Raw genomic sequence first — 24,520 nt, 5'->3', positions numbered from 1 at the left:
TCTAGTCAACATTTTATAGTCATTACCTGACAAACATATGGCATCTCCCCTGGTTTATGACTGTCTTTCATATGTTGTAAAAGAATCTGTTCAGAATCAAATGATAATTCACAGATCTTGCAAATGGCTGCAACAAAAACAAAATTATTTTGTTAAATTAAAGATAGTTTGCTAGAAATGATACTTTTGACATTTATAAGTGAGCTGTGCATTTCACTAGATCTCTTTTTATTAGTTTTCACAAAACTAATTAAAGGGACTGTCACACCTAATTTTTTCTGCCAATTAAAATCAGATAGTGACCTATATGTTTCTAATACATTTTTATTTTCGGATTGCAGATTTTTAAATTCTATTTTCTATGTAAAGTTAATTGGGGCTGCCATTGTGCCTGAGCTGCTGTTAAAGGGCTTTTCTGGATGTTTAATATTGATGACCTATCCTCAGGATAGGTCAATATCAGACTGGCAGGGGTCCAACACCCAGCATCCCCACAATCAGCTGTTTGAGGAGGCTGCGGTGCTCCAGTGAGTGCTGTGGCCTCCTCACAGCGCCGTACATTTTATAGTCGCTATGCTTGGAATTGCACTTCAGCCTTATTCATTTAAATGGGACTTAGCTGAGCCTAGGCCATGTAACCAATGAACATGACATCACTTGACTATTTAGAGGCTGCAGCACTCACTGGAGCGCTGAGGCTTTTTCAAACAGCCGATTGGAGGGGGTGCCGGGAGGCAGACCCCTGTCGATCTGATACTAATGACCTATGCTGTGGATATCAAAATCTCAGACAACCCCTTTAACAGCATTTTGAGATACACTTTACAGCAGCCACCATGGGCCATAGCACAATATACAAGAGATGACTTGTCGACATCTGTGGGAGAGTTTCATAGGCATGATCTGTGACCTGTGGAAAGGTCATTGTACAGGGAGGGAATAGAAAAACTGTGACCTTCATCTATAATGAATGGTGAATCCTGTGTTATCTATATAAAGGCGATATCTGTCATTATAATTCTGCCTGTGATAAGATGACTGCTGAAATGTAATCCGTACAGAACAGAAAGTCATAACATATTATATTAGGCCTGCAGGATTTTAAGCTCAATTAGGATAGTTTTTTTTATTTTTTATTACAGAGAGTGATAAGGGAAATTAAAACAAAATCACCAAAAATTCTAAATTCTAATGTTGAAAGAATCACAGGTACATAATGTAAACTGTAATGAAGGTAATCATCTTACCAGTGACTGTATTTGTGCATTATTATCTCCCTTCTGATCCTCAGCTGTGTCATGTGACCAACACTTTGATCTCCAACTGACCCAGGACAGGAAGTCAGTTACTTCTCTATTCATTCCTATGAGACTGACACTGAGGCTCCCATAGAAATACATAGAGAAACTGACTTCCTGTCCACACATAAGATGCTGTGTTATTTGGAGAGTCAGTCACATGACACATCTGAGGATCATAAGAGAGGTTATAACTCACAAATACAGTCACTGGTAAGAAGATTACATTCACCACAGATTACATCATGTACCTTTCTAACAAGTCAGAGAATAAACATTTTTGAAGGAGTGCTTCTTTAACATAAAAAGCTGCCCATCAAAAGATTTTAATTAAAGAATCCAGAATAAATATTTATTATTTTTATTATCTATACCGGCAGTGAAATTTGATATATTTTTAGATACATACCAACACATCGTTCAGTGATTTTTAATACTTTCTATTCAGCTGAAATAACAGTTAGGGCTCATGCACACTAACGTATTTTTTTGTCCACATCCGATCCACGTTTGAGGGTCGAACGCGGACCCATTCACTTAAATTGGGCCGGAAAAGATGCAGACAGCACAGTGTGTGCTGTTCGCATCTAAATGTCCATTCCGCAGCACCTGTAAAAAAAATAAAACGTCCTATTCTTGTCCGTATCATGGACAAGGATAAGACTGTTCAATTATGGGTTGGACATTCCATTCCACAAAATGCAGAATGCACACGGCCGGTATCTTGTGTTTTGTCGACCGCAAAAACGACTACAGCCGCGTGCATGAGCCCTTATCCGTTTCCCCAGTGGAGGTGTGCAGGACAAGAAACAGTTGAAGAATGTCACAGAAACTTCAAACATACATGCATCATAAGTGATCAATATACTGCAAGCCTTAAAGGGGTTCTGCGGGAATTAAGAAAATTTAAATACATAAATATTACTTTATTATAAATATATTCCCAAATACCTTTCATTAGTTATAATGGCTCGTTTTGTCTAGGGAGCAATCATTAGGAGAAATAAATTGGCCACAATCCTATTAGTACAAACAAAACCTGTCCTAATCACACAGAAGGGCAAGTTACTTCACAACACTGAGCTAAAGAGCTGCCTCATCCTCCTCTCTGCTCTACTTGTCAGGGATTATGATCCTGAATATAGATAAGATCTTCAGCTGAATCTCTGTAGGAATGGAGTTCATGAGGAGACATTAAGTACAGAGAGGAGGTAGGGATTTGGCTAATGAGCAGCAGCACTTGTATGCAGTCTCCATTACCACAGCCCCATATTACCACAGTCTGTCCTGTCCATCCTCCCTGTACCTCATATCTTCTCATGAACTCCATTCCTACAGAGATTCAGCTGAAGATCTTATTATCTGTATTTGGGATCATAATCCCTGACAAGTAGGAGAAAAGGATGAGGCAGCTCTTTAGCTCAGTGTTGTGAAGTAACTTGTCCTGCTGTGTGATTAGGAGAGGTTTAGTGTGTACTAATAGGATAGCGGCCATTTTATTTCTCCCAATGATTGCTCCCTAAACAAAACGAGCCATTATAACTAATTAAAGGTATTTGGGAATATATTTATAATAAAGTAATATTTAAGTACCGGGGTATTTTTATTTTCTTAATTCCTAGGAAACCCCTTTAATTCAAATGTGAGGAACATCCAGTGCATACAACTTCCAACTGCTTCACATTTTGAATAGGCAAACCCAAGGTAAGGCTATACTCAAAAGACTGAAAGTTTGGCCAAATACATGTTCTTCCTACATTAATGCAGGGAAGCTGTATATTGTGCACAAATAGTCAACATGCAAGTCTGAGGTTTCCTTGCTTGTTTTTCTATGAGCCATTATAGGGTGACACATTTTCAGTTTTTTGTGTATGTGAATGATAAATTACATGGATTGGTTTAACTGTCACAGTGTGTAGTCGTGTAGGCTTGCAAGAGTGTCCAATGTTTTTTTAGGAGACATTATAAAGTGATACATTTTCTCTGTTTTTGTGTATATGGATGGTAAGTTCCATGGATTTGATTAACTATCACAGTGTGTAGTTGTGTAGGCTTGAAAGAGTAGAATGTTTATCCCAAATTGTGATTCAGTGTCTCACTGCTACATCAAACTGAAGGGAAGCACTGTTTGCTCACAAATGTTCTTCTATATAGAACAGATATGATACAAACCCTTATGGAGGTACACCACATCACTGGGGGAAAAAAATACATAGTAGCCTCTACTCCACATTCAAGGTCCAAAGCACTTGGGGTAGGATCTTAGCATAGTACACAGTTTACACAACATGGCTTTCCAAAAGTATCTTTTTTGACCTCCACAGTATTTAAAATTAGGGACATATATTTCTTAGCAACAGTGCCCCATAGTCAGCACAACACTTACCTTTCCATGCCCCTGCCTCTTCTGAAGGAATTTATAAATGTGCCTTTTGCACACTTGTAACTTCCTGTGCCAATCTTTACAGGTCAATGTTTTCCTGCAAGAAGCAATCATTGTTAGGGTCCATTCACACGTCCGCAACTGTTTTGCGGTCCACAAATTGCGGATCCGCAAAACACGAACACCGGTCGTGTGCGTTCTGCATTTTGCGGACTGCACATGGCCAGCACTCTAATAGAAATGCCTTTTCTTGTCCGTGTCTGCGGACAAGAATAGGACATGTTCTATTTTATTGCGGGGCCTCCTAACGGAAGTGCATTTTCATGAAAATGAATGGGTCCGCACCTATTCCGCAAAATTGCAGAACTGATGCAGAACCATTTTGCGGATGTGTGAATGGACCCTTAGACCGCCTCTGCTTAGGCAGAATTGGCATGTCCTGAGACAGAGGCTCTGTCCTGTTAAAAATGAAACACTTGGGCAGCAAGAACTGGGTGTGCCTCACTATAGATGCCAGAATAACAGTTTGAGTAGCACTTTTACAAAAAAGTTAGCACTGCAATTTGTTCCCACAGATTTCTAATGTATTAAACAAAAAATAAGGATATAATTATCAGCTATATTAAAGATAAAGAAAAAACAAACAAACATAAAAAGATATTAAAGACTTGAATGACACTGAATATTTTGTTCATTATCTATCATCTATTTCCAAACTAGAACACACATATGAGAGGAGCTTCTGTGAGGTCTTACTTGTCAATTCAATTAATGTGTGAGAACTCTCAATGTGGCATTGCAGTTGGAAGGGAGTAGAGAATTGGCGGTAACAGTGGTGGCAGGTGGTGTGGTTTTCCCAACTTTCGGTACTCTGCTTCTCAAGCTCCAAGTGATGTTTCATGTGGTTCATGAATCTATCATACACAAGCAAAAACAGGTGCATTGTTGATAAAATTATATGGTGAAACAACTGCAAAAATTATCAACAATATATCTATTGATCTCTAAAAAACTGAAAACTGAAAAACTAGATTTACATTATAAGTTCATATAAGTCTGTATAAGCCAAGTTCCCAAAAATAAATATGAACATGCACAAACACTATAATTTAAAATTAACGACTTTGACTACTATCATTGTTTAGAAACAGAAATCCAGCATTTCATAGGATAAGAACTTCAGGCTTTATAAACCCCTGTGCAGCATTATGTGCCTGGAATTGTATGGAGCGGGCTGCTGCGGGCACCCGGCTGCAATGACGTGGACCGGCGATTACGCCAAATCCTGTCATTTAATCCTTTAGATGCTGCGTTCAAAAGCAATTGCGGCACCTGTTAAGTGCATTCTGATCAGAGCCCCGAAGTGAAATTGTGGGGCTCTGATTGGTTACTATTACAGCCTGGGAGCTGCTAAAGCTTCCCAGACCTGTCATGGTAAGCTTACTGCTAAGCTGTGCAAGAGGCACAGCTCAGCAGGGTGTGCGGCAGAATGTCATTCACCCTAATAGATCTCTATTAAGGTGAATGGGACAAGGGATCAAACTTTAAATCAGCGCCCTGTCCCAATTTTACATATAAAAATATATAAACAATAGAAATATAAACATATCAGGTATTGCCGTATCCGAAAATATTTTTAGAATTTTTCCTGCGTAGTGAACGCCGTAATGGAACAAAATGAAAAACACAAAAGTCACCTTGTCCCCCCAAAGAATTGAATAACAGTGATCAAAATGTTGTATGCACCACAAAAATAATACCACTAAAAACTACAGTCTGTCCCGCAAAAAACAAGATCTCATACAGCTGTGTAGACCGAAATATAAAAAAAAACTTATGACTATCAGAAAATGGCGATGCAAAATTTTGGGGGATTTTTTTCAAAGGTTTTAATTTTTTTTAAGTAATGAAACAAAATAAAAACTATAGAAGTTTAGTATCGCCATAATATTATTGAGCTGAAGAATAAGGACGTCATGTAATTTTAAGCGTACATTGAACTATATAATGTCAAAACCCAAAAACCTTGTGTTTTTTTGTTTTCTTTTTCAATTTTACCACAAAAAGGAATGTTTAAAAAATGCATCTTATCCCACAAAAAACAACAAGTCCTCGTATGGCTATGTGAACGGAAAAATTAAAAAAGTTATGACTATTAGAATGTGGGAAGGAAAAAAAAAAAATGCAAAAATGAAAATAGGCTCAGTCCTTAGGAGTTAAATAACCTCCATAAAATTGAAACAGGACAAAGAATAACCTCTTACGCATTTCAGGCACTGGAGTGCCCTTAGTCATAGCATACTGGTAGTTAAGACTATCCACTGTTTACTTACATACCTCTAGAAATGGCAGACAAGGAACTGCAAATACATTAGTAATCTACTGTGGTATCATTATTCTGGGCACACAATTCATTTGTACATGGCTGAAATGCAAACAGGTATTAATTGCATCACAGATTTACACTTGAAGACATGGAAGAATATTTACCGTAAGTGTATAGAAAGGTTTGGAAAAGTATAGCTGCTTTTAAACAATACTATTTAAGACACTTATAACTGCAACAGCTTAAAGGGGTATTCCAGGATTTTCCTCAGGGTAGGCCATCAATATCTGATCCCCAGGAGCTCGGCATCCCCCAAGATCATCTGTTTTGGGGTAGCTCCAGCTCTGAAACTACACAGTGGTGCCCATTGGGTAGTGGACAGAGGTGGCTACTGTAGTACTACTCCTTTTTACTTTAATTCCAGCCTTCAATTGTCAAATCCTGGAATACCCCATTACAGGAAATAAATATGTTTTTATAATTTAACCTAGGTAAGCAAAGATGAATATAGTTATCATAATACAGTTCAAAAAAATTACAATTACAATTTGGTTTTAATTGACAAGACATAGAATAATTTTCTTGTAGGGTATATTCAATATTCCAGGTAACCCAAACAAATAGAGGCCCCAAACAAATCCTAGTAAACTAAAATTCTTGTCAAAATTACCCATTACGGTCCTGTGCTGTTTCACAAGGGAAAAAAGACTTACTGCAGCCAAAAAGTCATGACTGATATGTCTTGACTACATACATTAGTTTCCTGCTGCTTGCAAGACAAATTGCCTGTGCTTCAACCTGCAAGTTTGTTTCTAAGTGTACGTAATAGCGATTTTAATGCCTGCAATTACACAAAGCTTTTGTTTTCCTTAATGATACTAGCAAAGGCAAGTCTGTTCATTTTAGCTTGCAGACTATGCCCTTTGTAGACTTAAGCCATTCTGCAGCTTCGCATTCTGCCATTTCAGCTTCTCTATGCTGAAGAACTATGACCTTCTCTGCCAAGCAGAGGTCTTGAGACAAACCTGTCTCCCTAATGAAGATGATCACAAGGTCTTTTTTTGCTGATTTAGAAAGCAGAAGTTATTCAATCAAAACAGCACAATCAAATAGTAGCCTTTATCACAGCAAAAATACAATTATTCATCTGTAGTCCCGAAACATAGCCGTGAAATGTAATTAATCTGGATGACAGTGTAGCCGAGGCGACTTTCATTTCTGGTTGAAGACAACTCACTAAACACAGGGGGTAACTTATGAGCGAGGACATTGTGCCCCTTAACCAACAGATACAAAACAATATACATCTGTCAGCATTGTTGCCATTATTACTATATATGGCCATAATCAGTAGGTTTAGGGGACTTACAAAAACTTGTACACTGCCATTGACGTGGAGAAACCAACAACGGAGGTCTACACTATCCTTATATGGTAAGGTCACCAATATGCCATAGATTCTACCCTCTGTGGAGACTAGTTCATTGAGGGCTTTGACGAATCATACTTTAGCAATATATATGAACCAGAGATCACGTGATTTTAAGAGGGCTAGATGTAAGTTATAAAATCAACCAATTCACAGCCTGCTCTAGCAGATAATCCAGGGCACAGAAGTGGTCCAGAGCACCAGAAGAACCGCAGAAGGAAAATAAGTTCCAGCCACCAGATAAAAAAAAAAAAAAAACAACTCTTATTGATTCTTCTTAAGATCCATAGGTAAAGGACACACAATGTATAGACAATGAAGCAGCTGACAGCCCAAAGGCTTCATTGTCCAAGAATCAATAAAAAAAATAAAAAAAAGGAGTCCATGTTTTTATCGTGGCTAGAACTTTTATTCCTTAGAGGTAAGTTAGGGTAAGCGTAAGGCTACATGCACACGACCGTATGGCATCCGGTTTTTTTGCGGATCCATTGTAATAATGCCTATCCTTGTCCGCAAACTAGAAAAAAATAGGACATGCACTATTTTTTTTGTGGAGCAACGGAACGGACATACTGATGCGGACAGCACACATTGAAATGAATGGGTCCGCATCCTATCCGCCAAAAAAACGGAACGGACACGGAAACAAAATACGGTCGTGTGCATGAGGCCTAAGAGGTAGCTTCACTGCTTCAGTAATTTGCAGATTGTAAAACAGATACAGTCGTGTGTATGGGGCATTAGGGCAAGTTCAGACCACCGCTATATATTTCCGTTGTTCTGCTCTATTAGAGGAGTAGAATAACAAAAGACGAACACGACCCTGTATTTTTTTTTGCGGGACTTTTTTGTCCAGTCTTTTTGACAGAATGTGTGACAGAAGTCTTCAATGCAGATGTGAACAGTCCCTAACAGGGGCACTCCTATTGTGGGAACTGTAGGAGACACTATTATCACTAATAAGGGCACTCTGGGAGAGAACTATTACTATTTGTGGGACTTTTGGCAGCACTATTACTATACTGCCACAGTATCAGCTTTTTGGCGTACTCTGTCTGGGGCACTATTTGAGGCACTAGGATGAGGTGTCTGTGAAGGCTTTGTAGCGGTGGAGGGTCATTGCAGCCGATGCTAACTGGAACCCCTGTGGCAGTGGCCAAGTGGGAAGAAGAATTGCACAGGAATGAGCAGCAGTACGGTATCTGCCACGTCTCTCGATGGATAGTCAGTAGGCGCAAGACGGGACCCGAGGCACAGATGAAGTATTGTTCTTTTATTGACGACACGGTTCGGGGTGCATGGGCCCTTTCTCAAGTTTGCAGTATGTGAGCTTGATCGCGAAGAGGCACTGCTGGGAACAGCGGCTGGATGCTGCTGCTGTTCTGAACATGTGTCCTCTCACTCATAAAACAAGGCCACACAAACTCACAACAATCAAAAAATTAATTTATGGCTGCTGAAATAAAAATAAGTTGGTCTTTGAGGCCCTAATTTGCCTAGTCACTAAAGGGTTAAAATAAAAAAGTATTTATAATACTACATACAATTAATATTTCTCAGCACTAGTGTAATGTGACTAAAATGTCTTCATTTTTATATCATTGCATACTTTTGCAAGGAAAAGAAAAAAGTATTTTACAAAAATGATTGCACACTTAGCAACGAAAAGTTTGCACAACTATTAGGTCCCTTTCACACAAGCGAGTTATCCGCACGGGTGCGATGCGTGACATGAACGCATAGCACCCACACTGAATCTGGACCCATTCATTTCAATGGGTCTGTGTACATGAGCATTTTTTTTCAAGCATCAGTTCTGCGTTGCGTGAAAAACGCAGCATGTTCTATATTCTGCATTTTTCACGCAGCCCTGGCCCCATAGAAGTGAATGGGGCTTTAGTGAAAAACGCATTGCATCCGCAAGCAAGTGTGGATGTGATGCGTTTTTCTCTGATGGTTGCTAGGAAATGTTGTTTGTAAACATTCAGTTTTTTTATCACGCGTGTGAAAAACGCATCAAAACGCATTGCACCTGCACGGAAAAAACTGAACGCAATCGCAGACAAAACTGACTGAACTTGCTTGCAAAATGGTGCGAGTTTCACTGGAAACACATCCGGAGCCAATCCGCAACGCTCGTGTGAAAGAGGCCTTATAGGTTTGCAGGCAAAACATCACACTGGGACATGCACTAAAGATACTGATGCACATTGGGATAACTCTTCTTGATCAGGTCCTTCTAAATGTGGACTTTGAACTTAATCATTCAAACATAAAGCGAGCAAATATCACATAATAAGCCCATGAACCTGTAGCAGGCTTGGAAACTATTCACTTACTTTATATTGTTTTTGAGAACTTTTTGGCAGCTGAAACACTTGAAAGTGTTGTGAGTCTTCTCCTCCTGCTGTACCAGCTGATAATCTCCAGAATAACATCCATAATAAAAGTCGCTAACAAGCATGATCAATTTTCCTTTTTCATGATCTTCCATTGTGTTTCGTAGTTTAGAAGCATCAGGGTTTGTTACTCCACGGAAAATAAATTGCATTTTCTCTGGACAACAATACTGCAATATAAGAAGAAATGGGAGGTTTAAGGGATCAGAAATGAATCCTGATAGAGATATATATCTATCTATATACACACACACTCACACCCCCAAAAAAATAAAAATCTAAGTAGATGTACTTTATGCTATAAAAACAGAGCTATTTTCTCCATTTGATGACTGGAACTTTTCTTCTGAACTGCCATCTTTTCTTAAAAGAAGTGACTCGAGTATTTAATGTTAGTTTCATTAAGGGCTCAGTCACACAACTGTAAGCAGTCCATGACCATATTGCGGATGACAAACAGCGAGTCCGCAATATACGGGCACAGACCGTGTGAATCTTCATGAATCTCCCGTTCAGCGAGGAGTGGAGACACGGATCAGAAGCCCACGGAAGCACTACAAAGCACTTTGGTCGGCTTTTAGGTCCTATCTTTAGTCGTATATTGCAGATCGTGGACCCTTCAAGTCAATGGGTCCTCGCCACAATACAGGATTCACACGTCCGGTGCCCGTGCATTGTGAACCCCAATTTGCGGCACGCAGCACGGGCACGGATGGTCTATGGCAGTGGTGCAAGAGGTGGCACTCAGAGTCCTCTCTGTGGGCACCCGCACCCTGGAAAAAAAAAAAGTCTATGGTGTACCAATATGCCTTAGGCTTTTCCTACCATTCATCAGCGCAGGGCGCACTATGAACAGCGCAGGCAGCGCACTGAATGTAGGCAGGCTATTATAGCTAAATGATTACGTACATGGAAGATATACTATATCGGTATTCAGGTTAAATTGCCATGTTGGCACTTTGAAATAAAAAGGTGAGTATTGGCATGCAGTTTGGGCACTCAGTCTGTAAAAGGTTCATCACTGGTCTATGGTCTTGTGAATGATCCCTAATATCAAGGAAAGCTATTCTGTGGTAAAGCAAAAAACAAAGGGGCCACTCACTACGCCTGGAGAAAAAAAGAATCAATCATAAGAGGCGACAAGCATTCTTTACAGTACGGGCTGTGAATCTCTGGAATAGCCTGCCGCAAGAGCTGGTCACAGCAAATACAGTAGATGACTTAAAAAAAGGTTTAGATGACTTTTTAATTCAAAATAACATTGAGGGTTATGACAATGTATAGAAATCTTGTTCTACACACCCTTTCCCTTTTTAAAAGGAAGATGGACATTGTTCCAGGGATTTGTTTCGTGGATCGATATAGCAGGATTACAGGTTGGACTTTATGGACTTTTGTCATTTTCCGACCTTAACAACTATGTAACTAATTAGATTGAAATGGGGTTTCTAGGAATACATTATTTATGACATATCCTTAAAACAGCCCATTAATGTCAGATTTGTGGGGGTTGGTCTCCTATCAGCAACTGCTTCATAGTTTACCAGGTACAGTGCCATACTTTTGGTAGTAGCTGTATTGTAGTTTCAAATGAACGGCAGTGAAGTGTGATACCAGGCACAGCCACCACCAAAAGTATGGCACTCTGCCTGGTAAATAATGAAGATGACATGGGACTCCTGCTTGGGTTCTGCAGCCCCGTAAACCTCATCCATTTTTTTTTTTGTCCCCACCTTCCAAAGTGATTTTTTTTTTCTGTTCACAAAGCTAGAGGAGGGCTTGTTTACTTTTTTTTGTGGGGCAAGTTGTGTTTTTTCTTTATTCCATCATTTAACTTGCCATACATTTTTTTGGGGGTGGGGGGTGTTATTACAGCATTCACTGTGCACTAAAAATGACATAGCTTTTTTCTGCGGGTCAGTAGGGTTACAGTGATACCAAATTTATTTTGTTTTTATTCTTTTGCTCCTTTTAATAGATTAAAACCTTTGAAATAAAGTTTGGTTTTGCATCACCATATTCTGACACCAATAACTTTTTAATATTTCTGTTCCATTTAAAAAACTGTGCGAGTGCGAGGGCTTATTTGATGTGGAGTGAGCGCTAGTTTTTTTTATTAGTAATATTTTGTTACTAATAATTAGGGATCGACCGATATTGATTTTTTAGCGCCGATACCGATAATCTGTGAACTTTCAGGCCGATAGCCGATAATTTATACCGATATTCTGTGAATTTTCATTCTTGAAAAAAATATAAATATAAATTCCTACACAAATCTGCTGAAAATGAATATGTTTATTGTTAACGTGTAGGTTTATTTTGGTGTTTTTTTTTTTTACTAACTTTTAGCCCCTTTAGGGACTAGAACCCTTGTCCTATTCACCCTGATAGAGCTCTATCAGGGTGAATAGGATCTCACGCTCTCCCTGCTGCTCTGTGCTCTGTGCACACGGCAGCAGGGAGCTAACTATGGCAGCCAGGGCTTCAATAGCGTCCTGGCTGCCATGGTAACCGATCGGAGCCCCAGGTATACACTGCTGGGGCTCCGATGGGAACTGCCACTGAGGAGGGGAGAGGGGACCCTGTGGCCACTGCCACCAATGATTAATACTGGAGGGCTTGGGTGGGGGGGGGGGGGGCGCACTGCGCCACCAATGTTTTGAATACTGGGGTTTGGGGGGCGGGAGCTGGCTGCAGAATCACATAGCCGGCTCCCGACCTCTATGATAAGTAGCTGCGATCCGTGGCAGTTAACCCCTCAGGGGTTAACTACCGCAGATTGCAGCTACTTGTCATAGAGGTCGGGAGCCGGCTATGTGATTCTGCAGCCAGCTCCCGCCTCCTGTATATGAATTAATGAGAGAGTTATCTTCATTGGTGGCGCAGTGGCCACAGCCCCTCCCCTCCTCTTGTCCCCCCTCCTCTCATTGGTGGCAGCGGCACAGGGGGAGGGAGACACTGCTTCCTTCTCCCCTGTGCTGCTGAAGGAACACGGATCGCGCTGACAGCAGCACGATCCGTGTTCCCGATTCGTTATCGGAATATCGGCAAAATAGATGCCGATACCGATAACTTTCAAAACCCTGAATATCGGCCGATAATATCGGTAAAAACCGATCCCTACTAATAAGGCTACTTTCACACTAGCCCGGATCCGCTCCTATAATGCAGACGTTTGCATCCGTTCAGAACGGATCCGTCTGCATTATAACTTAGAAAAATTTCTAAGTGTGAAAGTAGCCTGAACGGATCCGTCCAGACTTTACATTGAAAGTCAATGGGGGACGGATCCGTTTGAAGATTGAGCCATATAGTGTCATCCTCAAACGGATCCGTCCCCATTGACTTACATTGTAAGTCTGGACGGATCCACTTGCCTCCGCACGGCCAGGCGGACACCCGAACGCTGCAAGCAGCGTTCAGGTGTCCGCTCGCTGAGCGGAGCGGAGGCTGAACGCTGGCAGACTGATGCATTCTCAGCGGATCCGCATCCACTGAGAATGCATTAGGGCTGGACGGTTGCGTTCGGGGCCGCTTGTGAGCCCCTTCAAATGGAGCTCACGAGCGGACACCCGAACGCAGGTGTGAAAGTAGCCTAATTTTAATTTCAATCAGTGCGAGAGGGGGATTGAGGGAGAGAAGTATGTGAAGCGGTGCTCCAAGAAGCTAGGCCAGCACCTTGGTCTCCTGAGCACCTCATTAACACAAAAATAAAAGTACACATTTTCCAAAAAATGACACCTCTGTTTGCTGCTGTTGTTGTTGTTGCACTCAGAATAATCACCCTACCAGGCAGTAGGTCTGGTTTACTAGGGTTAATCAGGCTGATAGATGTGCTTTAAACAGGCAGTATGTTATTGCAGGCCTCGGAGCCTTCACAAGCCCGCAAGCTGCTATAACAACTGATTTGAATTTCTCTATTTCACCACAGGGGCTCCAATCAGTCTCTACTGACTGCACATTCTGAAAAATCACATCTTGGACCTGCTGAATATGGAGTGGAATCAGCTTGTTATCCCATTCCATGCGCTGCTACGGCAAGCCTGGGAGGCTTCACAAGGCCCCAAGCTGCCATAGCAACAGATGGAATCCCGCAATGTCACCACAGAGGCTATGATCAGTCACTACTGACTGCAGAATCTGAGGAATTAAATGACCGGGATCAGAGTTGTCGAGTGTCAGAAGAATAACAAAAGCTGCCACCCACCTGCTGAGTATTAAGCAGGATCAGCTTGTTATTCCATTCTATAACCTCTCACACCGGTGACATACAGTTTTGTCTTTGTTCATGAAGAGGTTAAGTCACCGAGGTAATAAAAGGCAGGCCCCACCAATCTGATATTTATGGCCTATTCTAAGGCTATGCCTTCAGAGCATACAGCCTTATGCCTTACCTGTGTTGCTATCCTGCCTTAGGCTCCATTCACACGTCCGCAAATGGGTCCGCATCCGTTCCGCAATTTTGCGGAACGGGTGCGGACCCATTCATTTTCTATGGGGACGGAATGGATGCGGACAGCACACAGTGTGCTGTCCGCATCTGCGGAGCGCGGCCCCGATCTTCGGGTCCGCAGCTCCGCAAAAGATAGAACATGTCCTATTCTTATCCGCAGCTTGTGGACATTAGGGGTGTCGGGCAGGTGTGTTGCGGATCCGCATGTGAATGGAGCCTTAGTTTGGCCTCCAGCAGTACAACAGAGCTGTCATAAACTTGCCCACACTCTAATGATGAGATGACTCTGCTCATACTATTCCAGTCTATACATCAAAGCAGAAAATTGAGCTATAGAAAACAGGAAATGAAAGCCTACTGTGTCAGCTCCAGTGGCCAGTATGATAATTGGAATCTGGAAAGATTTTTATTTTACATAAATCATCACATAAATGTATATAATTTTTTTTTTTTAAATCTAAAAAAATAAAATAAAATGTACTTTAATAAAAATCTAATTCATTTTCTGACAGTACATTTAACTCCTTAACGCATAATGCTGTACATGTGCGGCTTTATGCGCCTGCAATTGTAAGGAACAGGTTGCTACAGTAAGCCCGCTCCATACGCGGTGGGTGCTGGCTGTATGATCCAGCAGGCACCCGGCCGTGTTGACGTACCATGATAGCCTGGGGCCTGCTGAGGCTTCCCGGGCTGTCGTAGTAACCTCCCTGCTAAGCTGTACATGAGGCACAGCTCAGCAGGGAGCATGTCAAAATCCTATTCACCCTAATAGAACTCTATTATGGTGAATAGGACAAGAGATCAAAAGATCCCAGGTTCTAGTCACCTAACGGGGCTAATAATTATTAAATAAAAATGTAAAAAAAAAAAAAGTTAAGGAATATAAAAAAACACCAAAATATTAAAATCACCCCCCTTTCCCAATTTTGCATATAAAAAAATAAACAAAACAATAAATAAAATCTAAACAATGGACTATTAAAATACTTTAAAAAATGTCATGCGTAGTGACTGCCAAAAATAAAAAATAAAAAAATGAATAACAGTGATCAAAAATTAGTACATACTGTAAGGTGTGAGAAAGTGACAGGTCTCACACAGGTTAGAGGCAAGGAAGGGGTGGATAGTGCGGTCCACACCCCTATTCCACCACAGGTGAGACCAGCTGGAGGTACTCAGGTTGGCATAAGGCACCTCCCAGGGTGTCAGCAAGGGGGGAGTGTGTTGCCTGTGGACAGAGGCCTGGAGGCTCTGTGTGGTCCAAGCCAGGAGGGCTGAGAGACCACTATTCCCCCATGTGTGCTGAGACACTGGACTGGAGACAGTGGGCGTACTGTGCTCTGTACAGCCAGGAGGCTGTGGGACATTGGCTGAGAAAGCCGCATGTGTTCACAGGGTGTGAACAGGGACTTAGGTGAGTGAGGAATATTACAGTATGTTTAGTTAGAGCTTGGACGGGCGAGTGTTTATTATTTTGTATTATTGTTTATGTTTATGCGGATGTGCCGCAATAAAGCACCGTGTTTGGATCTTAAACTTGGTGTCCTGAAGATATCTGTGAGAATGACCCCCGAAAGAGAGCTGATCCCTTACAAAGGTTTTTATTTTAAGTAAAAGTGAGCTGCAGAATAAGGATGTCATGTCATTCTTAGTGCATTATGAACACCAAAAAGTTATTTTTTCAACTGTACCACAAAAATAGTTTTTTCCCCGTTTTCCAATGCAAGACATGGTAAATTAAATGGTGATGTTAAAAATGCATTTGTTCAGCAAAAAATAAGCCCTCATATGGCTACGTGAATAAAAAAATAAGTTATGGATACTGGAACGCGAGGAGGAAAAATAAATAAATGTAAATAGTCCCAGACTTTAGGGGGAAAAAAACATTCAAAAATCTGATTTGCAAACCACCGTGTGGAGGTGATAAAACTGTATTTTCTAGTTTGTCTAAATGTAAAAAATGGGAGGTGCTAAATAACTTTGTACAAATAAGCAGCGTTATCCTTCACCCAGTCCTACTAATTTGTCAAGATTCTCAAAGAAGTACAGATTGCAGCCCCCTCCTCCCCACAAGAATCACAGATCATGGTTCAATAATTATCCAATTTAACTGTTCCCTGCCTCTACGGAACCACAACATCTCTTTATCTAAGGATTTCGATAATAGGATTAAACCATACAAATAAAGTAAAAAATAGTTATGTTGTGTACAATTGTTTTAGATTTGGTTAACAAAGAATATAAGTGCCTATTATGATCAACTTTCTATAAGCGGATTCACATGAGCATATGTTGGACGTATTATCAGTCCATATTACTCAAGTGTGTCATGGCAAGACTAGGTTTAACTGACCCAAACTCACAGCATCATAGGGATCTATGATAGTGTGAGTTTGGGTCGATCAAACCCACAGTCAGGCACTGACAAATTAAAGTAATAAGGACAGATAATACGTCCTGCATATGCTTGTGTGAAAACGGCCTTAAGCTGGGCATAGGCCCTTATTCGTACAGGGCAGTTTCTCCATCTTTAAGCCATTTCCAGTGAAGGGTAATGTCAATGCTACAGTATCAAAAGACAGTATTTTGCCCTTTTCCAGCTCCAGCATGACTGTGCCCTTGTGCACAAAGCAAGGTCCATAGAGTTAGGTATGGAGGAACTCGAATGGGCCGCATAGATCGCTTGGACACTCATACATAAAAATGTACTTTTTAGTTTAATTGCTAAATGTAAATAGTCTAAATTGAATAAATAATTGCAGTGTATGTCCACCTATAGGGTCATAATAATTTATTGATTACTGGATTATGACGACAACGGAACTCTCTGCCTGAGGAGGTGGTGATGGTGAATTGGACCTGGATGTATTTTTGGAGGATAATAACATTACAGGTTATAGTTACTGGAATACTGGAGAAGGGTCGTTGATCCAGGAAGTTACTCTGATAACTGAAATCTCCCTTAGGCCGAATGCACACGGCCGTGGAACACAGCCATGAGCGGTCCGTGGTATCCCGGCCTGGCATCCTGCTGAGAGCAGGAGCGCACGGCGTCATTGGTTGCTATGGCCGTGTGCATTCGGCCTTAAAATGAGGAAATTCGGCTTCTATCTCATGGGGGTCTTTTGCCTTCCTCTGGATCAACTTGCAAGATAACAGGCTGAACTGGATGGACGGGTGTCTTTTTTCTGCCTTACAAACTATGTTACTGTGTATTAGGGCTCATGCACACGACCGTTGTTTTGCGGTCCGTTTTTCATGGATCCGTTGTTCCGTATCTGAGTTTTTTTTTTTTCTCTGATATAAGTCCTCTTCTGTTCCGTTATTCCACAAAACATATCTGTATGGTTTTCGTATGTGATCTGTTTTTTGCGGATCGGAAACAGTAGCTTATTAATCACCAAACACATGAGCAATATGGGCTGGGCATAGCATTTCTACAGTATGGATCCGCAAAATACGGATGAAATATGGATGACATACGGATGTGTTCCGTGTGCGTTCCGTATTTTTTGCTGACCCATTGACTTGAATGGGGCCTCGGACCGTGATTTGCGGACAATAATAAAACATGCACTACTTTTTTGCGGAACGGCAATGGAATGCACATGGAGTACTTTTCGTTGTTTTTGCGGACCCATTGAAGTGAATGGTTCCACATACGGTCCGCAAAAAAAACCGGAACGGAAGCGGAAAGAAAATACGTTCATGTGCATGAGCCCTTAGTTGGTAGTTCTTCTGCCCTGTTACTGAGAGATGTCAGAATATGCCTTAGCTGGTCCGTGAATAACAACGTTTTCTAAATTAGAGAGTGAGGGGCACACAATACAAACCCCCACTGGTGACATATTCTGACACACTTCAGTATTATAGATATGAACTTTCCAATGAAACTCAAATATTACTAGCATGCCACAATTTATAACAGGTTTATAAAACTCTGACTAGAAAATACATTATTTTCACATATCCTTTCTTTCTTAAATATCTGATTGCTTGCAACACACAGCAAGCCTTATTACCGTCATGTGTTTTTTCATAGGTTCCAAAAGGTTGAAGTGTATGTTGCACTTTGGACATGCTCGAGGGAATGGTGTTCCATTTTTTGTTGGAGTTGTAACTGCATTAGTACCTAATACAGGAAGACAAAACAGCCGTTAACCATCGTCTTAGGGTACTTTCCCACTAGCGTTTTTCTTTTCCCGCACTGAGTTCCTTCCTCGGGGCTCAATACCGGAAAAGAACTGATCAGTTTTATCCCCATGCATTCTGAATGGAGAGAAATCCGTTCAGGATGCATCAGGAGGTGTTCAGTTCAGTCTTTTTGACTTTTCATGCTGAGGTTTTATCTCCGTCCAAAATTCCTAAACACTTGCCGGAATGCCGGATCCAGCATTAATTTACATTGAAATGTATTAGTGCTGGATCCGGCATTAAAAATACCGCAATGCCGGATCCGCCCTTCTGGTCTGCGCATGCGCAGACCTTTAAAAATTTGAAAAAAATAAAATAGAAACGGATCAGTTTGTCCGTATGACAAACGGACAGACGGATCCGCTCTTGCAATGCATTTGTGAGACAGATCCGGATCTACAAATGGTGTCCATTTGCATGGAGATTGCCGGATCCAGCAGGCAGTTCTGGCGACGGAACTGCTTGCCGGATCACTCTGCAGCAAGTGTGAAAGTACCCTTAGCAAAGAACATATAAATGGACATTTTAAAATACCTTTAGCAGGAGAATTCTGTGGTAAAGTAGTTGAAGACATTGGGATGGATGCTGTAGTAGATACTGCAACTGGTCTTGTATCTGTCATATTCTCATTGGTTTTGGTCTTTTTTGGAGAGTCATTAGTCAAGTCAACAGGAGAAGGCCGTTTTTCCACTAATACATTTTCATTTCGTCCAGTGATTGCTTTAAATATAAAAAAATGCAACTTTTTTCACATTTTTCATAAAGAAAATTCCTCATTCATCCATACAGCATCCTAAACCATATGAAGACTGAAAAGTTATTTTTATTCCATAAACTTATACAAGACAAGGTATAAAATAGGCAGTATACCCTAGGTCATGAGATACTGCTAGGATATGCAGTAACTTACTGGTAATGTAGGTCTGACATCAACCCTCAGAGTGAAGGAGCAGTTCCTTCAAAGATTTTCTGCACAGCGACACAACTACGGACCAACCACTGTGCAGGGAATGTCAACACAGTCCCATTAACTTGGTTCTTATCAAGGGGAGGTGTCCCAGAGGTCAGAACCGCACAGATCATAATCTTATGGCATATAGTCAAAAAGAGTTAAAATATGAGAATTAGATACAGTACAGTACCAGAATGACTAAATTAATATTTTTGCTTTAAATGATAGATGTGCTTCATCAGACCTATTTTCGCCCTTATAAAAAGTACATTGGTATTTCTGTTCCTGTTATGCAACATTAGGGGCAACGTGGGCTCAGATCCTGGGAAAATCAATTACATTTCACGTTTTAAAGTCCATTCTGATACCTGCTGAATTTTGCAAAAATCTAGTTTGCTGGGCTTTCTGGGAATGCAGTAGTAAAGGTTGGTGAAGTCCTGGTCCTAGGTTGTTGACGTTTTGTGTCATCGATGGGGCAGGAGGAGTAGGTCTAGGAATAAAAGTGGGTGCCGTCCTTGCTGGAGCTGAAACAGGGCGGAATTGGGGTAATGGTTGCAGTGGCCGGACTAATGGAGCAGAAATTCCTGTAACAAACATATAATACTACATTTACCACAAACCACTTAGTCATAAGGAATGTTTGACATAAACTTTGCTTCAAACCTATAGCCTACAAAAAAGGCTAACAAATCTTTATCGAATGGAAAGATATGTACAATTAAATGTATTGTGGAAGGATGCTAAAGGGCCCAGATTAATAATCAATGTGTCCCACGCTAATCAATCAGTGGATTTACAACTTTACATGTATCTAGTGTGTAGCTTTCTTTAAACATGTCATACTTTTATTCCAGCCAACCTCTCGGCCCGCCCTTGTAGTCCGGGGGCACACGTGCACTAGCGGCAGCACGGATCCGACAGGCTGTTAACCAGCCGGAACAGCTTGCCGGAGGTTCTTGCCGCTAGTGTGAAACTAGCCTTAAAGTGGTCGTGCAGAGGTTTTATATTGATGATCACTCCTCAGGATAGGTCATCAATATGTAATCGGTGAGGGTCTGACAACTCACCAGAACCCCCACTAATCAGCTATTTAAAGAGAAGGCGGTGCTCTAAGCGAGAGCTGCTTCCTCTTCATTACACTAAGCGTCACCGCCCCTTGCAGCGGCAGCGTACTGTAATTCAAGTGAATGGATCAAGTACTTGTGATCACACTCGCTTACAAGACTATGGGCAGTGTAATTAAGAGGAAGTAGCATTCAAACAGTGTGCCGCCTCTTCTTCAAACAGCTGATTGACGGGACTGCTGAGGATGGGTCATCAACCCCTGCACAATCCCTTTAAAGGCTGAAACAAGCCTGAAACACACCAGGCAGCATGTATTTTATAGAATACTGAAACAACACATCTTAGGCTTTATTCATGCTGATGCAAGGGTTCCATTACATTAGGTTTCCATAGACACTGCTGGCAGCAGAGATCTACCATATGCATCATGCATCCTCTAAAACTTGAACCCATCAGAACAAACATGAACAGAGCCATGGTAATAGAACCGTTTTTACATTTTATATAAGTAAAATACAGTCCACGCATACAGTACACCTGATAGTATTCATTATGTGAAGTTACAAGTCCCTCCTTATGCAGTACAGATGAAAAGCAACGTGTAACAATGTAGTAACACAAACGTCAAGTTGAAAAATGGATTACTTGTGCTTATTAAAGGCTAGATATGCCTTCACAACCAATTTTATTTTGTCCTAATGTATGAAAAAATAAGTAACCTTGGGCTAGGTTTTAAAGGAAAATTTCCTAATGTTTTGAGTTGGCTGCTCTATGCAGAGCCATGCATCTCCATGGTAACAGACAACAAACAAACCCAGTGTAGTCTGACCAGTAGGAGGCTAATGGAAAAATGCATAATCCGACTTCATTTTTTTTTTTATGTCCGTTACCATGACAAGTTTGCATAGAACCTGTGTACACAAAATAAGAGGAAACGTTCGCTCAATACCTATTTACATTTTAGATGCATTAGCACCAAACAAAAATGACTATGAAGGTATATATAATCTCTAGAGCGCTAAATACTCAATGAAACCATGCAATTAACACTAAATAATGAGCAATTTTGCTGTATAAATAAATGAAAAATAGAAGTTTTATAGGATTACATAAAACCCTAAAATAAACTGTAAAATAATGAAAAGGATTCCATACCTGATGCAGTGAATGTTTGCACATTCTGGTACTGTGTTAATGCTGTGCTTGGCCGCAATGTATACATTACATTACAATTACTAGAGGAAACCTGGGGAGAGTTAATGATGTAACCCTGGGGGGAAAAAATTGTACACATGAACATAAAAAAATTTCAATAGAAAACATCACTGCAATTAAAGTCATTGTAAACTTTTTTTAATCTTCCCTTTTAAAAAAATAAATAAATTTTTTTAATTCTGCCCCTTTGTTGTTGCGGCTGGCATGAATCTCTGAGGTGGTGTCTCTATTGGTCTTCATTTTATAGCAAATGATGGGTATACCCCTTTAAATCAGACTCCAAGATTTAATTTAGCAAATTAGTGGTGGCTTAGGAATGTTATCTTCACACACGCATCTATAAAATATCAGGCAATCATTTTGACTGGATATTTCCTCTTACGGCTTCTATATAAATTGCCTTCTTTAATTATACAACGAAATTATAAATCCATAATCACTAATTATTGTGTTCACATACCACTAAATAAGATTCCGTCCATAGCAACCGCTCCTCACAAGACTTCTTTCTGACTATCTTCTCAAGATGGCCGACGATGCCCTAAGGCTACATTCACACATCCGTATTTTTCTACATCCCGATTTTCGGTCCGTTTTTTGCGGATCCGTTGTTCCTGAAAATGTTTCCGTATGTCATCCGTTTTTGGCGGATCCGCAAAAAACGGAAACATGTGAAAACTCAAATCCGACAGTATATTCTAACACAGAGGCGTTCCCATGGTAATGGGGACGCTTCTAGTTAGAATATACTGAGAACGGTGTCCATGACTGCCCCCTGCTGCCTGGCAGCACCCGATCTCTTACAGGGGGCTGTGATCCGCACAATTATTGTGCGAATCATAGCCCCCTGTGAGAGATCAGGTGCTGCCAGGCAGGAGGGGGCAGACCCCCCTCCCCAGTATTAAATGTGCCCAGTGCGGCCTCACCTCTCCCCCCCCCCCCCCCCCCCATCATCGGTGGCCAGTGCGGATTCCCAGTATTAATAAATGTGCCCAGTGCGGTCTCACCTCTCCCCCCCCCCCCCCCCCATCATCGGTGGTCAGTGCGGATTCCCAGTATTAATAAATGTGCCCAGTGCGGTCTCACCTCTCCCCCCCCATCATTGGTGGCAGCGGAGAGTGCCGATCGGAGTCCCAGTTTAAATCGCTGGGGCTCCGATCGGTTACCATGGCAGCAAAGACGCTATTGCAGTCTTGGCTGCCATGGTTACTTAGCAATAAATACAAGCATTATACTTACCTGCGACTGCGAGCTGCGATGTCTGACCGGCCGGGAGCTCCTCCTACTTGTAAGTGAAAGGTCTGTGCGGCGCATTGCTTTTAGCACAGACCTGTCACTAACAAGTAGAAGGAGCTCCCGGCCGGACACACATCGCAGCTCGCAGTCGCAGGTAAGTATAATGCTTGTATTTATTGCTAAGTAACCATGGCAGCCAAGACTGCAATAGCGTCTTGGCTGCCATGGTAACCGATCGGAGCCCCAGCGATTTAAACTGGGACTCCGATCGGTACTCTCCGCTGCCACCAATGATGGGGGGGGGGGGGGAGAGGCGAGACCGCACTGGGCACATTTATTAATACTGGGAATCCGCACTGCCACCGATGATGGGGGGGGGGGGGGGAGAGGTGAGACCGCACTGGGCACATTTATTATTACTGGGAATCCGCACTGGGCACCGATGATGGGGGGGGGGGAAGGGGGGAGAGGTGAGGCCGCACTGGGCACATTTATTATTACTGGGAATCCGCACTGGGCACCGATGATGGGGGGGGGGGAGAGGTGAGACCGCACTGGGCACATTTATTAATACTTGGAATCCGCACTGGCCACCGATGATGGGGGGGGGGGGGGGTTTAGAAGAGAGGTGAGGCCGCACTGGGCACATTTATTATTACTGTGAATCCGCACTGGGCACCGATGATGGGGGGGGGGGGGGGGAGAGGTGAGACCGCACTGGGCACATTTATTAATACTGGGAATACGCACTGACCACCGATGATGGGGGGAAGAGGGAGAGGTGAGGCCGCACTGGGCACAATACTGGGGAGGGAGGGGGGTCTGCCCCCTGCTGCCTGGCAGCCCCTGATCTCTTATAGGGGGCTATGATTTGCACAATTAACCCCTCAGGCGCAGCACCTGAGGGGTTAATTGTGCAGATCACAGCCCCCTGTAAGAGATCGGGTGCTGCCAGGCAGCAGGGGGCAGTCATGTACACCGTTCTCAGTATATTCTAACTAGAAGCGTCCCCATCACCATGGGAACGCCTCTGTGTTAGAATATACTGTCGGATCTGAGTTTTTCACGAAGTGAAAAATCAGATCTGTAGAAAACTTACTGGGAATCCGCACTGCCGCACTGGCCACCAATGAATATAGAGGGAGGGGGGCACATTTAATACTGGGGAGGAAGCCTAATTTCCAGGAACGGAATCCGCATAAAACGGATGACATACGTAATGACATACGAATGTCTTCCGTTTTTTGCGGATCCATTGACTTTGTATTGGTCCAGGATCCGATTTTTCAGGACAAGAATAGGACATGTTTTATATTTAAACGGACATGCGGAACGGAACAACGGAAACGGACAGCACACATTGTGCTGTCCGATTTTTTTCAGGACCCATTGAAAATGAATGGGTCCAGATCTGGTCCTGATCTGTTCCTGAAAAAACGGAACAGATCAGGAAAGAAAAAACGGACGTGTGAATGGACCCTTACCCTGAGGCTGACCTCCCTCCCTAACTACCCAGAATTCATTCGGCTCCTCTCAGGAACGCGCAGCCTCACCCCAACCAATC

General features: G+C 41.9%; 1 protein-coding gene across 1 annotated transcript in view; it reads right to left on the bottom strand.

The window, feature by feature from the left end:
* ZNF280D (zinc finger protein 280D) overlaps positions 1-24,520 on the bottom strand; it is a 92,926-nt gene that overhangs the window by 34,031 nt on the left and 34,375 nt on the right. Inside the window, exons 5-11 of the mRNA XM_040413908.1 lie at positions 21,661-21,775; positions 19,809-20,024; positions 19,023-19,208; positions 18,317-18,426; positions 9,776-10,005; positions 4,438-4,595; positions 27-127 (exon numbers count right to left, since the gene is read on the bottom strand). Of these exons, the coding sequence (XP_040269842.1) occupies positions 27-127; positions 4,438-4,595; positions 9,776-10,005; positions 18,317-18,426; positions 19,023-19,208; positions 19,809-20,024; positions 21,661-21,775 (1,116 nt within the window). The remainder of the gene's footprint in view (positions 1-26; positions 128-4,437; positions 4,596-9,775; positions 10,006-18,316; positions 18,427-19,022; positions 19,209-19,808; positions 20,025-21,660; positions 21,776-24,520) is intronic.

Source organism: Bufo bufo, chromosome 1 (assembly GCF_905171765.1).
Source record: "Bufo bufo chromosome 1, aBufBuf1.1, whole genome shotgun sequence".
Classification (NCBI taxonomy): Eukaryota; Metazoa; Chordata; class Amphibia; order Anura; family Bufonidae; genus Bufo; species Bufo bufo.
The sequence above is the reverse complement of the archived record's forward strand: the minus strand, read 5'-3'. Positions and strand labels throughout refer to the sequence as shown.